The sequence below is a fragment of the Neomonachus schauinslandi genome, chromosome 10 (assembly GCF_002201575.2).
Source record: "Neomonachus schauinslandi chromosome 10, ASM220157v2, whole genome shotgun sequence".
In the NCBI taxonomy this organism is placed as follows: domain Eukaryota; kingdom Metazoa; phylum Chordata; class Mammalia; order Carnivora; family Phocidae; genus Neomonachus; species Neomonachus schauinslandi.
Genome location: NC_058412.1, coordinates 18833738 through 18847839, shown reverse-complemented (window position 1 = coordinate 18847839; position 14102 = coordinate 18833738). Strand labels below are relative to the sequence as shown.

General features: G+C 56.4%; 1 protein-coding gene across 1 annotated transcript; it reads right to left on the bottom strand.

Moving 5' to 3' along the window:
* Positions 1-476: 476 nt before the first annotated feature.
* On the bottom strand, positions 477-13369 carry MFSD2B (major facilitator superfamily domain containing 2B). Its single transcript, XM_021697696.1, has 14 exons — positions 13283-13369; positions 10170-10295; positions 8935-9059; positions 8239-8362; positions 7900-7978; positions 7687-7817; positions 5383-5473; positions 5148-5269; positions 4622-4705; positions 4230-4310; positions 3856-3965; positions 3344-3487; positions 2770-2946; positions 477-1201 (listed from the first exon to the last, which is right to left on the bottom strand). The coding sequence occupies exons 1-14, from the start codon at positions 13367-13369 to the stop codon at positions 1177-1179; spliced, it is 1506 nt and encodes a 501-aa protein (XP_021553371.1). The 3' UTR covers positions 477-1176.
* Between the last annotated feature and the right edge of the window lie 733 nt (positions 13370-14102).

The following is a 14102-nucleotide window of genomic DNA, read 5'->3' as shown; positions in this document are numbered from 1 at the left end:
CTCCGGAGAGCTGACCCCATGGAGGGGACAGAGGTAGGGGCCATGTCTGCACCTCCTGGTCATCTCTTGAGGTGTCTCGTCCTCTCTAGAAGTTGCTGGGGCATCAGGACTCTCACGGGTTCCCCAACCCCTCCGCAGCCCACTGCGGCCTGCTGCCCTGGGCTACTCGAGAGTCTCCACTTCTTATCTCTTCCAAAGGAAAGAAGGAACCCACCTCCCACATGGCCATCTCTGGTCTGAGGAAATGCAGGGTCAGGGTATGTGGTTAGGGAGACATAGCCAGGTGCAGTGATATCAGGCACCCTCCCCCTTCCCTTCTTGGGCGGTGGTTACCCAGGAGGTGGGATGAGAGGGATGGCCACAGTCATATTTTACAGACTCAGTAGAAGATAAAGCCTTTTATATATATATATATATTTTTTTTAAATAAACCTCAGTGGATCTTTCTTCCCCAAAGATACAGCCTTTAGAAAACTGTGGTCCCTGTGCCTTTGTAAGATACAATTTCAGAAGAGTATTTCCACAAAAATAACTTTTGTTCCTAAAAATGATTGATGTTTGGTACCTCAATATCAGCCTGTGTCTGATTCCAGAAACTGTTGCCGGCTTATCTGAACAAGCCCAAAGCCTTGAGAAATGCCTCTCGTGTCCAGCTCAGTCTCCTCCCCGCCTGCTGTCCCCATTTGCTCCCTCTGGGGTCTGTTGGTCTCAGTGCCTCTATCTGTGTCTCTCCTGATGTCATCCCCAGCATGTCCATCTGTCCCCACTCTGCCCATTCACGTGGTGTCTGTCAGCCTCTCGGATGTCCACTAGAGCATCAGGAAGAGCAAGAAGTCTGTGCGTCTGTCCTGTTGGGTGAGCAAGTTGTGGGGCTTCCTTTTCCCAGGAATAGTTGCTCTTGGGATGCTTTCTAGGTCACGGTTACCTGGAGCTGGGTGGTCTGGGGCACAGGCCTATGTGACCTGGTCTGTGCTCAACAAGCAAGAAGTGGCAGGCGAGGGTCCCGGAGCCCAGGCCAGTCCCTTCAGGAGGTGTCCCCGAAGACTCCATATCCCAGGGGAAGAGACAGGTCACGTGTAACCTTCGAAGTCGGTGCGCTAAGGACTGAGAAGAAAGAGGGACTCCGGGCCCGGAAGACGGCGGCCCCTGCTGTTCCAGGCCACACAAGGTCAGCCCTCAAGCGAGGCTGTAGCTGGTCCTCCTGCAAAAGGGAAAGAAACCAAAGAGACAGATGAGGGCGGAGGGGGATGGTGTCAGAACATGGACCCCTATGGACGTGGCAGTGGCAGCTCCCCGCCTCCCTAGCAGCTCCTCCCTCCCCCACCCCTAGAATAAAGCTACAGCCCCTGTTTTTTCGCCAGGTGCATCCAGCAATTCCCCATCTGCGTGTCACTCCGAGTGTGCGTGTGACCTCAGTGTTCCTGGGCCACAGTCTGAGCCATCCACACCGAGAACGAGGGGCCGATGACAGTGTCACTTCCTGCCAATCCCGTGTGTTCCTCTGTGTGGATGTGTGCTGGTATTGGTGGGTGTGTGAGCATCTCCAAACCGGCGGCCACATGCTTGTGAAAGCTGCCGGCCCAGACGTCCTGACACTGTGGCGCCAGCGTGGCCTTGGCCTCCGTCCGTGCTGGGCTGGGCACGCAGAAACGAATAAAACCCAGCCCCAGCTCCAAGATCCCCACAGTCCACTGGGCAAGCCAGCCGGTGGGCCTCTCAGCCCTGTGCAGCGGGATCAGTGCCCTGGAAGCCGGGAGAACAAGGTTCAGGGCACGGCTCAGCACAGCCTGTGGGGGAAAGAGTAGAAGCCCCAGCTTTCGGCTCCCAGGAGGGAGGATGGCGCCATCACAGGAGAAGGCCCACAGGGAAAGAAGATGAGTTCAGTAGTTCGGGGCTCTTTGAAAGTGACTCCATTCTTGTGGGACATTGGGTGGAGACGTGCCAGTGAGAGCCAAACGCATGGATCCGGAACTTGAAGGAAGTCCAGGGGGTAGGGGCAGCTTTAGGAGTCACGAGGCACAAGAGGGGCTCGAGATCAAGCAAGTGGACGAGGTGCCTGGCATTATGGAGAGCAAAGGGAGCAGGGCCAAGGAGGGAGCCCTTCCATACCACAGCCAACGGATAATCAAGGAGGGGAGACTGAGAAGGGACATGCAGAGCAGCTGAAGAAAATCCAGGAGGGGGCACCTGGGTGGCTCAGTCGTTAAGCGTCTGCCTTCGGCTCAGGTCATGATCCCGGGGTCCTGGGATCGAGCCCCGCATCGGGCTCCCTGCTCAGCACGGAGTCTGCTTCTCCCTCTCCCACTCCCCCTGCTTATGTGTGCGCTCTCTCTCTGACAAATAAATAAATAAAATCTTAAAAAAAAAAGAACGAAAATCCAGGAGCAGGGGCACCCAGGTGGCTCAGTCAGTTTTGGCTCAGGTCATGATCTCAGGGTCATAAGATCAAGCCCCGTGTTGGGTTCCGTGCTCTGCGGGGAGTCTGCTTCTCTTCCTCTCTCTCTGCTCCCCCCCGCCACAACTCAGGCTCTCACTCACTCTCTCTCAAAAATAACTAAATAAATCTTTTAAAAAAAGAAAAAACCCAGGAACATATGCCATCACTGAAGAGTGATGAGTCTGTGGGAGGAGTCTGCAGAGGCAGGAGCGTTCGACTGCGTAAATGCCTCAGGGACAACTGCGGACCCGTTAGTCTCACACCAGGGCACGTTTGTGCATCCCTGGGTGTTGGTACCCTGCTCTGTGTACCCGTGTGCACGGGGTGCCTACCTCTGAAGGCTCTGCCGGCGGGAAGGGTCCTGGCTGGGCACCTTTGGAGTGGGGCCAACCATGAGGATGCACAGACCGGTGAGGATCATGAAGGTGGGCACGGCCCCAATGAGGACCTTGAGGGTCACCACCACCTGCTCCGCCTGCTTGCAGGCTCCTGCCTCATAGCCCGCAAACCTGGAGAAAGAGCATCCCACGCATGCAGCTGAGATCCCACCGGGCCTGGCAGGAGGGGTCCCTGATACCCCACCCCCACACTGCCCTGAAAGTAGGAGTCATTTCCCGGCCAGATCAGCTTAACCATGGTGGAAGAGAGAGTTGAGGGAATGGGCTGGCCAGGGAGCTCCGACAGAACTGAGAATGTGGGGAGCTGGGGCTTCAGGAGGGTTACAGCCCCTAAGAAAGGCCCCTCTCAGTCATGTGCGTGGAGAAAGCTGGGGCAGGTGTTGCCCTATACTCTCTAAAGAGCAGACGAGTGGGTGGCCCCCGGCCCACTAGGGTGGAGAACTCTGCCTTCTTCTTCCCACCCCACTCGTTGCTTGTGCCTCAAGAACAGCCCAACCCTGGGACTCACTCCAGACTGAGAGTGGAGATGCCCAGGGCGCCTGCGCCAGAAAGCTTGGTGAAGAAGACATAGGATGAGTAGAAGATGGTCTCCAGGCCTGGGCCATGCTGGTGCTGCTGCTGGAAGGCATCCACCACATCTGGAAGCATGGACCTGGGGGAGAGGGCTGCAGAATTATCCCTTTTATCCCCTTGACAGCCACCAGCCTGAGAGCTCTCTGGGGACAGAGAGCAAGTCAGAGTCATCCTTGGGTTCCTGCTGCCCAGGACCAGCACTGGCCCACAGAGAGCCCGGCGATAGCCCCTTCCCCCAACACAGCTGCCCACTATTCCTGCCATCTGGTGCCCTTCCAGGAGCGCTCCAAGGACAGAGCTGGTGGCCTCCATCTCCTGCAGGTGGGACAGCCAGTCCCCAGCACAGGCTGGGCACAAGGGGCCTGGGACAACAGGTGGATGTGAAAGAGGGCACACCCATTAGGAAGGACATGAAGCTCCACATCCCTTTCCCCTCACCCAGCCTACCAGGGTAGCAGCAAGGACACAGCAATGCTCACGCCAGACACAAAGGCCACCACATATGCCACAGGTGCTGTGGGTACAGCGGCCAACAGGATTGCAAAAGGCACCATCACCTGCGGAGACAGATGCACCAGCTGATCCTTCCACCTGCCCCTGACTTGCTCTTTCATTCCCACACTCACCGGTCTTTACTTATAACCCCTTATAACCCCTTTACTTATAACCCCTGCACCTGGTCCTTTGCTAGGGCCTGAAGACACAGGCAAGTACAGATCAGTCCTGCCAGCCCCCAGGAGGCTCAGGCTCCAAGGTCACCTCCCTGACCCTGCCACCTTCCCTGCAGCCTCCCCCCGGGCCTTGCTTCTTGCCTCACTCACACAGATCCCGAAGGCTGATATCTTCTTCCCAAATCGCTGTAGGACCCACTCCCACAGCGGGGTGCTCAGCACAGCCGAGACCTATGAACAGACAGAATCATCCCAGCCGGCGGGGGCTGTGCTGCCAATGCCTTAATCCACCCAGGTTCCAGAAGCCTTGGCTTTTACGTGGGATGCTCGACCTTGACTTTGCGCCCTGGTTGGAACCAGTGGCTATGAACTTCATGACCCCAGCCTCGATCCCACCTCCGCTGGAGTGCAGGTGACTAAGATCACAGAGGAGTCCAGAATGTTGACTGGAATTCTGGCTACACATGTCTTGTCAAGAACCACACAGGTCCCCAACTCAGGTCGCTGAGGGAGCCTGTCTCCACCACCCCAGGACCACTCACCAGGATGGTTAGCACCACGCTCTGGACGTGATCATGGAGCCGGGACGCATGTGTACAGAACAGGACCAGGTAGCTCTGCTCCACCTGAGGAGGCCACCAGGAAGTGGGCATGTATCGGGAATGGCAGGAACTCAGAAGTCAAGGGCAAGGCCTAGGTCGCAGTCTGGCCTCTTCTTTGGGACCTCAAACACCAGTTGCTGCCATCATCATGCATCATGCAGTCCCCTCCCCCCCCAAAGGACACTCAGCCCCGAAACGGTATAAATACCATTCCTAGTCCTTCCTCCCCCTTTCCCAGCTGGTGACCTTACTACCCAGATTTTGTCAGCTGCCTAGTGTCTAGGCCTTGACCCTTCCTGGTCCCACAAGCTCTATGTAGGTCTCTCTCCTCCCTGCACCAGACTCTCTGGAACCCATGCCAGCCACCATTTCTCTCTATTTAAGCCTAACTCTGGTTGGTGGAGCCAAGAGGCGGAACCTGAACCTACACAGGGTCAGTATGGCCAGAGCCAAGGCCTAGAGGTACCTGAATGGCTGCTGAGATGAACAGGAAGGAGATCCCCAGCTTCAGGTAGGGCGGGTGCCGGACAGTGAGGCCCAGCCCAGCCAGGAAGCCCAGGCCTTGGCCTGAGGCTGGGGCAGAGGAGTCTGCAACACGGGAAAGTAACACTCGGGCTTGGCAGAGTTCAAAACCAAAACCCAGGCCCAAGAGGGATCCTGTCCCAGCTTCGGCTTCCCACACTCTGACTGCACCCCCTTACCTGGTCGCTCCTTCACCCCGAGGCAGAGCAAACCGGTGCACACGGGGTAAGTCAGAGCAAGCACGGCGGCTGCAATGGAGTAGAGACGAGTCTGTGGGACAGGACAGAACTGGGGTGGGGGTGATGTCTCCAACCTATGGAAGTGGGGACACCCAGCGCAGGAGTACTTCCCAATAGGGCAGAGGGACCCTCAGCCCAAGTCCAAGGATGCTGGGTGCCTCTCCTCCCAATCAGCAGAGCAGGAGATGGAGATCTCTGGGCCCAGAATGGCCCTTCTGCTGCCCCTGTGTGTCCTGCATGACCAGGAGGGCATCCATGCCACCAGCGGTCGGAGCCCCTCCCCTCTCTCTTTCTCTCTCATTTTTTTAAGGCAAACATTCATTGGTGGCACTCCTGCATGCTAGACCCTGAGGTTATAGGGGTGAATACGTGACTCCTGTCCATCCCCAGTGAGGGGCTTCGAGTGTGGAAGACAGACTCACGAGCAGACAGCTACAGCAGAGCGGGAGGCACGAGGACCCAGATAAAGGGCGAACACAGAAAAGGTGCTACCTGTCATCCAGGGGAAGATATATGACTAATAAAATCCATGTAAAGACATGCATGGGAGTAAGTCACCTGCTCAGGCTGAGGTTGTCTCTGGGGAGGGAAAGAAAGAAGGAGGTGGACAGGGCCTCACCTGGGTGGGCTCCGCACAGTTGCACAGGACCCCACATTCAGGAGGGAGCTGTGGTAGGCGTTAATGCTCTGCTCTCACTGTCTTCAATTATGCTTCATCATTTTAACTATGAATCTGTGTTTTGTAAGTGAAGCCAATGGGAGGACACAGCATGAGCTACCGGAGGCTTTGTGCCTCGGCCCACACGAGGCTCCACCTCTAGGGGTGGAGTTCTCAGCCTCCTGCTGCCCGTTCCTTTGCACTTCAGGCCAGGCCAACCCAAGGCTACTGTCACCCCCACCTAGAGAGTGACCTTTGGAGACCTGAGTGGGGGCCTAGGCGTACATGGTAGAGTCCATCTGGGAGGGGCAAGGCCACAACCTCCTGGCCCTAGGCCGGCAGCCATGATGGGTCTGAGGGCGCCTGGGTGGGGCCACTCATGCACCTCGACCCAAGCAATCCCTTGGTTAGGGCAGTGGGCCATGGGGAGGACAGACTGGCTTCCCTGCTCTCTCTAGAGCCCTGTGTTTTCGTTTCGCACCGCACATGGGCAGAATGGGTCTGCGGAAGGATTAGTAGATGGCCTTGCAGATGGGTCTGGGGATGGATACACAGGACTTCACTGTGTGCGTGCTGGGCCATGATGTGGTATTAGTCTCACACCATTGATTCTCAAACGCTGGTGGGGAGGGGGCAGAATCCCCTGGAGGGCTTGTTCAAATATAGACTGCTGGCCCCCTCGCCAAATTTGTAAAGCACCAGTTGCGGGTGGGGCCCGAGTTGGCCTTGCTAACAAGTTTCCGGGTGAAGCGGCTCTGCTGCGGCTGTTGCCCAGAGAGCACACTTGGAGGACCACAGCTGTATAATTTTTTTTAATAAATCTGAACTATTTTTTAAATGAGCAGACAAAGAAGAATGATGCAGAGAACACCGAGGAGAGGCCCCGCGCCGGAGCTGCGGAGGGGCAGTCTGGGCTGGGTCCTGAAGGTGAGGCCCAGCCATGTTGGAACTCGTTTACAGAGTCACCCCGCCTGGCTGGGAGGCTGATGCGATGCTGGGGTGACCGGGAGATGTTGGGGATGCAAGGTCCAGAAGATCTGGGGCCCAACACGGGCATCGGCTTTGGTAATGGGTTGGAGTGGGGGTAATGGCTGGCGAGGGAGGAGTAAGTGTTGGCTCCTGGGGTTCTGGCGGACAGTGCTACCATTTGCTTAAGCGGAAAAGAGCTGAACTGGACGGATAACACAGATGCACGTCCCTTAGCTGCTGAAGAGAGATCTGGTTTGCCGGGAGAGGAAGGGGGACTGCTTCCAGGTTTCCCTCGTGCGTGCACACCGGGGGTGAGGCCGGGGTGCGGGGCCCCTATTCAGGGCGGGGTGCGACGGGCCACAGGGGGGGCGTTACCCAGCGCGCCGCAGGGACGCCGGACCCTCTCCCCTGCCCCTGCCCCTGCCTCTGCCCGTGGCCCTTCCCCACCCCTCTCCCCGCCTGCTGCTCTGCGATCTGTTGCTTCCCGCTGAGAAGGCGCCCGGGCGGAGAAGCAGGGTCGGCGGGACGGAGGACGCGGGGGGGGGGGGGGGGGGGCTGGAGGAGCGGGAGGGAGAAGGCGAGCGACGCCCGAGAGGCCGGGCCGCGGGGGCACTCACCGCGTCGGGGGAGACGGCGAGCGGCCCGGCGAGCGCCGCGTCCCCGCACCTGTGCGGTCCGTGGGCGCCCGCCACGATGAGCCCGTGGACGGCGGCTCCCATCAGCGTCCCCGCCATCTCCAGGGTCATCCCTGCGACAGAGCGGCGCCGGGTGATGGGCGCTGGCGGGCCCGGGGGCCGCGGCGTCCCGCCCGACCGCACGCCCGCACTCACGGTACGCCGTGGCCGAGTCCCGCTCCCTCGGGCAGGGGCTCAGGAGCATGGTGAGCGCCGCGTAGGGCACCTGGAAGAACTGTGGACGCCCGGGCCCCGGGCTCAGGCTGGCCCCCCTCGGCCCCCAGTCCCAGCCCCGCCGCCCCAGGCTGACCCGTCCTGACTGATGCCCCCAAGGCCAGAGGGGTGAGCAGGGGCGGGCAGTGGGTCCCTCGGGGCCACCTACCCTCTCCCCTCTGCACACCCTTTACAGTGGCCACTGGCCGGCTATGGGGTTCTAGGAGTCCAAGCCCCGGCTCGGGGGTGGGGGTGGGGGTGGGGGTGGGAGCACCGGCTTACCGTGGCCAGGGCCTGGAACAGGCAGTAGAAGCTCGTGTACCAGAGGCCCCGCAGGCTGGTGAAGGGGGGCAGGAACCACAGGAGGAAGTAGGCCACGGTGATGAAAGGCGTGCAGCCCAGCACCCTGTGGAAGCAGAGCGGGCGTGGAGCACCAGGACGGGGGACACGAAGGGCAAAGCCGAAACAACCACACCCTTCTGGGCCTAAGTCCTCTGCCCCCAGCAGGAGCCCTGGGCTGGGGCTGCCAGGGTCTCACCATGGAGGAGGAGAGGGAGGGGTGGCTGATGGATGGGTTGGTAGCCTGGGGTGTGGGGCCATTCACTGCAGAACTCGGGGGCACCTGGGGGTTGGCGTTGCCATTCCCTGTATCCAGGACCCTTGAGCATCAGCGAGTCCTATCTCCTTTGTGAGGACTTCCAAGACCTCCAGCCCACCCTGGCCACACACAGACCCCTGGATCAGGCCTGGGAGCCTAGGAGGCTTTGTCCAGCCCTGTGCCTCCTGGTGACGGAGAGCCCCCAAGAATGTCTCTGAACTCCTGCATGGCTCAGCCTGACCTAGTCCCACGACGTCACCTATTACCGTCTTGTCTTCTCGGTGTACAGGGGTTTCCACTAAGAATCAGGGCTGTGACAAACACAGTGGCCTCAGGCCAGGGTTGGAAGCCAGGACCCTGAGGACTATGGGGCTGCTCACCAGGGCATGAGGTGTCCAGACCCTGTCCTCCTGCTTCTGTTGATGAAGTACCCAGCCACAGGGTCGGCAGCTGCCCCAGACACCTTCCCTCCAAACAGGACAAGTGACACCTGGGCAGCAGGGACCTGAAAAGCACAGGTGGAGGATGGTTGAGGCCTGGCAGAGTCAGAGAGGGTGTCTGGGCCTGCCCACCTGCCAGGAGAAAGCGCTGGGAACCTGGCAGGGGGCAGAGCCGCCGTGTAAAGGTCTATGGGGTCTCTTTCCCAGGACACAAATCCAGAAGGCTCTGGGGCACACGTGAGCTAGGGAAGAGAGGGGCAGGGGAGGGCTGACAGCCACATGCTGGTACGTTCCCATTACCATTCGTGCCCAGTCGCTTTTGGAGAAGGCTTGGGCACCCTCATCTGTGCAAGAAGGGGGACAGAGGTAGACTTTCCGTTTCACAATGACAATGTTTTATTAATTTTTCTGATTACATAAATGACGCACTCATTATAAAAACATTCAAACGGTACAGAAAAATATTGAGCAAAGCTCATGTGAAATCCCCTCATCCTGAGACAAGTGCCAGAGCATTTTGGTGATCACCCTTTCAGGCATTTATTTATGTGCATTCATAATTTATAATTTTACATAAATGAGATCATATCAGTGTCATTTAACAAAATCGTGGGTACTATACGAGAAATCTTTTTTTCTGCTTACCCTCTCTCCTCCACCATCCCCTGCCACAGGCAACAGTAATAGCCTGTGTATATCCTTCTGTAATTTATTTTCTTCATGCTTGTATTTTAATCATGTAGAATCCCATATTTACACATACGCATGTACCTACATATATGGGGCATGTCTTTATTTTGGTAAAATGGGATCAATTTGTATACTCGTCTCTAAAAGCAACTTCTCTCACTTGACAGTGCATCATGGAAATCCCTCCAAGTCCACTGGTATAGATCTAGCTCGTTCTTTTGAATGACTACACAACCGCCCATTATGTGGATATTACACAATTTATTATCCAACTACTTCTATATTGTTGGGCATTCATATTGTTTCCCCATTTTTCTCATAAACAGCCTACAATAAACATCCTTAAGGGGGTTGCCCTCAAAGGCATTTGGCTGTCAGTTTGGGGACAGAAGTGCCATCTATCCCGTGAAGTACAGGTTGGGGAGGGAGAACTGGGTACCAAGGACCATGGGAACAGGGGGCCCTGGGCTGCTTCCCACACTCACCTGGGCCACATCAAGCAGGAAGAGTTGCAGGTAAAAGGCTGTGGCGCTGGAGGCCACCTGGTTGGGGATCCCACCAACGCCATAGCACACCTTGGTACAGAATGAGAGTTGACCGGCTCTGCTGTCCTGAGGGGAGACACAGGAGCTAAGCCCCCCGCCTGTGCCCATACACAACAGGTCCCCACATCCTCCTGAGCCTCTGTAAGCATCCTGAGGTCCCTTGAGGTCTTTTCCAGTAACCTCTTAGTCCTCATTTGTCCTAAATCATCTTAAAGGGAAGTGAGACAAAAGGGAAAAATTAATCCTAAGCCATGACCTCTCAAAGATCCCACATCCCACGGGACAAGTTCTTCCTATTTCCCTCTTAGTGCTTCCTCCTGCAGTCTGTTTTGTTCTCTGAGTCAGCAAGTCAGAGTGAACTGAATAAAGCACTGTATTTCTCGAAGCCTCCTGTGTCAAACAGAATATTCCTGCCAATTGCAAGAGTTGTCTTGATGAGAAAATGAAGCTGAGTGTTATTTGCTCCAGGAGCTGATTGTTAACTGTTCAGGACTTTGGCCAGTCCTCGAACCACTGACAGCCTGAAATCAGCTGTGGTGAATTTATACCACAGGAATCAGCAAACACTATAAATCAGAGTTGCTTTATTTTTCTGGAGAGACTGTATACTAGCCCACCACTGAAATAAAGTTCATGACTCCAAATGTGTGTGTGTGTGTGTGCACACGCGTGCATGTGTGTGTGTGCATGGAGATAGGTATATATCTCATAAGCCCTAAGCTATCCAGTGAACTCCAGACTGGAATATTCGACTGCCTACTCACAGACCCACATGGTTGCCTAACAGGCATTTCAGCTTAGCATGGTCAAAACACAGCTCCAGATTTCCATCCACTGTCTAAACCAACTCCTAACCCTATTGTCCCTAGTGCATTAAATGGCCCCAATGTCCAATGTCCACTCAGCAGCTCGGACCACAAACCTAGGAGTCCTTGATTTCTCTTTCCCAATTTCCCCACCAAATCTATCAGTAGTCCCCTAAGTGGCTTCCCAGCTTCTGCTCTCATTCCCCACTGTCTACTTTCTATCCAGCAGCCAAGGTGATCTTTTCATAACATAAATTTGATTGTGTCTCATCTCTGCTTAAAACTCTCCCAACAGCTTGCCACTGCAGTTTGAATATGATTCCAAGTCCTTCCCATATAGCCTACAGGAGCCCACCCTATCAACCCCCACGTCCTTCCCACCTCACTTTGGATTGCTCTCCTCAACCTTGGTAGCTTCCTTGCTGTGCCTCAAAATGACCATGCCCGTTGCTGCCTCAGGGCCTTTGCACTTCCTGTTCCTTCTGTCTAGAAGGCTCTTCCTCTGAGTCTTCGCAGAGCTGACGCCTTGCCTTTCGAGCCTGAATGTCATCTCCTCACAGAGGCCTTCCCTGACTACCTGACTCTCTCTAGTGTACCTAATACCTGATATATTCTCATTTATTTCCTGCCTCTCCCCACGAGAATGTAAACTCTCTGAGAGCATGTGCTATAATTTTTATTCACCACCATGTCCCCAGTACCTAGAACCATGTGTGGTATATAGTAGATGCTCAATATGTATTTGTTGAAGAAATAAATGTCATGAAGACACTAGGTAAAAGGCTGTTTCTTCAAAAGATGCTGGGAATCCTTCCCCCCCCCCCCTTTGCTTGGGGATGAGAGGGGGAGGGGAGAGGACTATGACTTCACCCATTTTAGTATCTTGCAGGACACCCCAAATGGGCCCTTCTAAAGGGAAGTTCTTGCCAGATAAGGGTTTATCATATCCTTTGCACACTCTTCCTACCCGCAGAAGAAAACCACACACAAGGCAGGATGTTATCTCCTTTTCTGACGTTTGTGTGAACATTATTTCAATTTCCAGAAATTGTTAATAAGAGGCAGAATCCAACATGATAGCGCCACCCCACCCCATGTGCCTCTTGTTTCCCCCTAAACGCGCCTAGTGAGCTTCTGGCACAGAGGAGTCACTTGAAAGATCGAGAAATTCCGGCTGAAACTACTGAGCCTTGCGGATGGCAGTTTCACCTACTTAAATCATAAGCCTTTCACAGTTAACTGAGCACCAGTTTTAGCGTAGGACTAACTTGGATTCAAATTCAATCGGCCACTTCTAGCCGTGTGATGCAGGGCAAGGTACGGCACCGGGCCTGAGCTTCGGTTCCTCACAGGTAAAGCGGGGTGGAAAATAGACCTCAGAGGTCCTTATGAGAATAAATGCTGGCACTTCTTTCGCAACGTCAGTTTTCCCTCTTGCCATTCATCTCCCCCTGAATTTCTAAATTTCCCTGGGAAACGAGAGTCCCCAGGGGGCCTCCCTATCTCACTTTCTTTCTTGGGGGCCACAAGCCTTTGCTCTGAGGTGTCTGACAGGAAGCTCTGAGTCGACAAAGGGAATCCAGGTGCTGAAGTGAAGCCACAGACAATGGATGCGTTGAGCAGGGAGCAAGCGATGGGTCTTTGTTCAGCACAAAGCTCAGCGGTCCTACCCCCTCTCTCGCATACAGCCGCCCTGGCCGGCTTCCGCCGGCCCCATCCACGCAGGGGATGAGGAAGGCCTGAGGACACCGCTGGCTTCCCACCTGCCCTCCACCCTCACTGGGGGGCCTGCTTGCCAGGAAGTCATCTCTGGGGGCAGTCTGCAGGAGAAGCCCGGCGCCAGGCTGTGCGGGGCTGCCTGCGCCCACAGCACGTGCCAGGACACTGGGGAGGGGAGGCAGACCCCGCCCCACACACCGGGAAGTCCTACCTGCCCAGGGTGCCGGAGAGCTCTGGGAAGACCTGGACTGTGGCGGGCAAGAGCCCTAATTTGGGAATCAGAAACCCAGAGACTGGCGCTGGTCCTGCCAGCCTCGCTGAATCAATGCAACAAGTTACTTCACTTGTCTAGGACTCAAGTTTCCCATCCTGTTCTCTCTGGGGCTCCCGAGTATCTCGGCCTCTCGGCTCGCAACTGTCCAAGTCCACTAGGGGGGTCTCGGAAGCCTGAAGGCTGGGGCCCGCGCACCTTCCCGCCGCGTCCCTCGCGCAGCCCCGGCTCCCCGCTCGCCCTCGCCCTGAGCTCACCGAGCTGCGCTCCGAGGTGCGCGCTTCCGGCTGGGGCGGCGGCGCCTCGTCCACGGGGGCCCGGGGCGCTCCGGGGGACGCGGCCATGGCGCACGGCAGCTCCGCCAGCGGCCCTGCGGCGTTATCGCCCGGCCTGCGCCCCGGCTTCCGCGGGGAGGGCGGCTCCGGGGGCCGAGTGGGCGCGGCGCGGCGAGGGGCGGGCCGCGGGCAACGCGGGGGACGGCGGGGAGCCGCGAAGGGCGCTGTTCCATTTCCCCCAAGAGCCCGAACTCGCCGGGGGGTGGGGCTGGAGGGTAAAGGCCGTTAAGTCCCTTGGGACTTCTGTCCTGGGGGCAGGTCCCCGAGGGAGTGAGAGCCAGCGCCGGTTCGCGCTGAACACCCTGCAGGTGAAAAACCGCCAGATCCATTTATTTGAAAAACGAAGCAATAGAATTGACTTGCTTAGACTATGGCTGAACAGGTTCACAACCTACATTTGATACAAGATGCCTGAAACACACATTGCCCAGCCTCTCGCAGATGAAATGGGTGTAGCCACGTAACTCAGTTCAGCCGGTGAATGAGAGCAGAGCAGCGTACATGCAGTTTGCCAGGAAAGTCTTTCAAAGGGAAGGGGTCACATCGCACACAAAAAGTAACCGAAAATGCACCAAAGACCTAAGTGTAAAGGCTAAAACGATAAAACATCTACTATAAAACATCTCGAAGGGGCGCCTGGGTGGCTCAGTCGTTAAGCATCTGCCTTTGGCTCAGGTCACGATCCCAGAGTCCTGGGATTGAGCCCCACGTCGGGCTCTCTGCTCAGTGGGGAGTCTGTTTC